Source organism: Vollenhovia emeryi, unplaced genomic scaffold (genome assembly GCF_000949405.1).
Source record: "Vollenhovia emeryi isolate VEMERY1.0 unplaced genomic scaffold, V.emery_V1.0 DF948993.1, whole genome shotgun sequence".
Lineage (NCBI taxonomy): Eukaryota > Metazoa > Arthropoda > Insecta > Hymenoptera > Formicidae > Vollenhovia > Vollenhovia emeryi.
The window spans coordinates 1-1,401 of NW_011957373.1; the positions used below are offsets into that span (position 1 = coordinate 1).

At 32.4% G+C, this 1,401-nt stretch overlaps 1 protein-coding gene across 1 annotated transcript; it reads left to right on the forward strand.

Moving 5' to 3' along the window:
* The first annotated feature begins 6 nt into the window (after nucleotides 1-6).
* On the forward strand, nucleotides 7-1,395 carry LOC105556226 (fatty acid synthase-like). The gene is made up of 2 exons (XM_012003312.1): nucleotides 7-315; nucleotides 1,044-1,395. The coding sequence occupies exons 1-2, from the start codon at nucleotides 296-298 to the stop codon at nucleotides 1,354-1,356; spliced, it is 333 nt and encodes a 110-aa protein (XP_011858702.1). The 5' UTR covers nucleotides 7-295; the 3' UTR covers nucleotides 1,357-1,395.
* The last annotated feature ends 6 nt before the right edge of the window (nucleotides 1,396-1,401 follow it).

A 1,401-nucleotide genomic window follows, 5' to 3' on the forward strand; every position in this document is an offset into this window, starting at 1 on the left:
ATGTTCAAAATATTATACAAATCATCTGTTATCCTCGGTATTATTCTCAAAGACAATATGTTCGATTCCAAGAGATACAGTGACGATTGAAATATCTCCTCAGAATATTCTTCAACACGTTTTAAAAAATTACTTGTGCTCTACAGTAACAAATGTAGCGTTATATGAACGTACCGAGGATCATAGTGGTAAGACATTTTTAGAATCTATTGGAAAACTTTACAATGCAGGATTGCAACCACAGATTGCAAATCTCTATCCGAAAGTAGACTTTCCTGTAAGCCGTGGTACCCCAATGATTTCTCCTCTCATAAGGTATGTATACTTTGTATTTATGTACGTATAAGTAAACAAAGAGCCGAGCAACAAAAACTTTTATGAATTTTTATAAACTTTGCAACATTTAAGTAAAGTATTTAATTTAAGGTAGTTTTTGATCGCGACAGTACTATTAAAATGTATAGTTCTACAATCAACAGAAAGTCGAATATCTCCTTGTTGACATGTGCAAATTTTTGGTTAAGGATGTTTGTAGACAGTAGACTGCACATGTATGAACAATATAATACATACACAAAGAATCACTGCTGTCTTTCCATATAAATTTAGTCACACGTAGAACACGTACACATTTTCCATAACGTATATTCAAAATTCATAAATGTTAGAATACAGCGCTCACACAGTTCATGAGCACAGCAGTTCGTGAGCACAGTGCTCACACTTTATTTGTCCCAGAAACCTTTGAAAGGTTTTAGAAAAGTCTTTTCTGGAATAGTTTTTAGGTGTTTTTGTTATCGTTATCTAGACCTCCTCTCCACAGACTTAAATCTTCCTGTATTTACATTTTTCTTCGAAAACAAACATTTTGCCAAAATCGGTTGAAAAGTGCAATCTGGCCTGGTGAACACGCCTGATTTATATCTATATGGCAATTGTTTCATACCTAAACTAATGAGGAATTTAAATATTACAATCAGTATTATATAATGTGTTTGTAATGTGATTGTATTATATAATGTGTTTTAACGACGTGTTTACAGATGGGACCATTCCAAAGATTTTTATATTTTACAAGGTACTGAATTGTATCCAAGAGAAGAAGTTGTCACCATTGCTATAACTGATGAGGAATTTGCATATTTAACGGGCCATGTCATTAATGGAAAAAATTTGTTTCCGTCTACGGGATATCTTTTCCTTCTTTGGGAAAGGATTGGCACATTGAGAAATCAAGAATACAGCGATGTACCAGTTGTATTTGAGGACATTACTTTTCATCGTGCTACGACACTATCAAAATATAATAATGTCGAATTGAATATTTCGATACAGAAAGGTATTATCGTTACATAAAAAGTAATTTCCCCATTTAAGTATTAAATTTAAAAAATATTTGTT

Bases quoted from the DNA above. Each gene is read 5' to 3' on its own strand.
- LOC105556226 (XM_012003312.1), top strand. From the start codon at position 296: ATGATTTCTCCTCTCATAAG. The intron at 316-1,043 runs GTATGTATACTT...ACGTGTTTACAG, and splicing joins ATGATTTCTCCTCTCATAAG to ATGGGACCATTCCAAAGATT.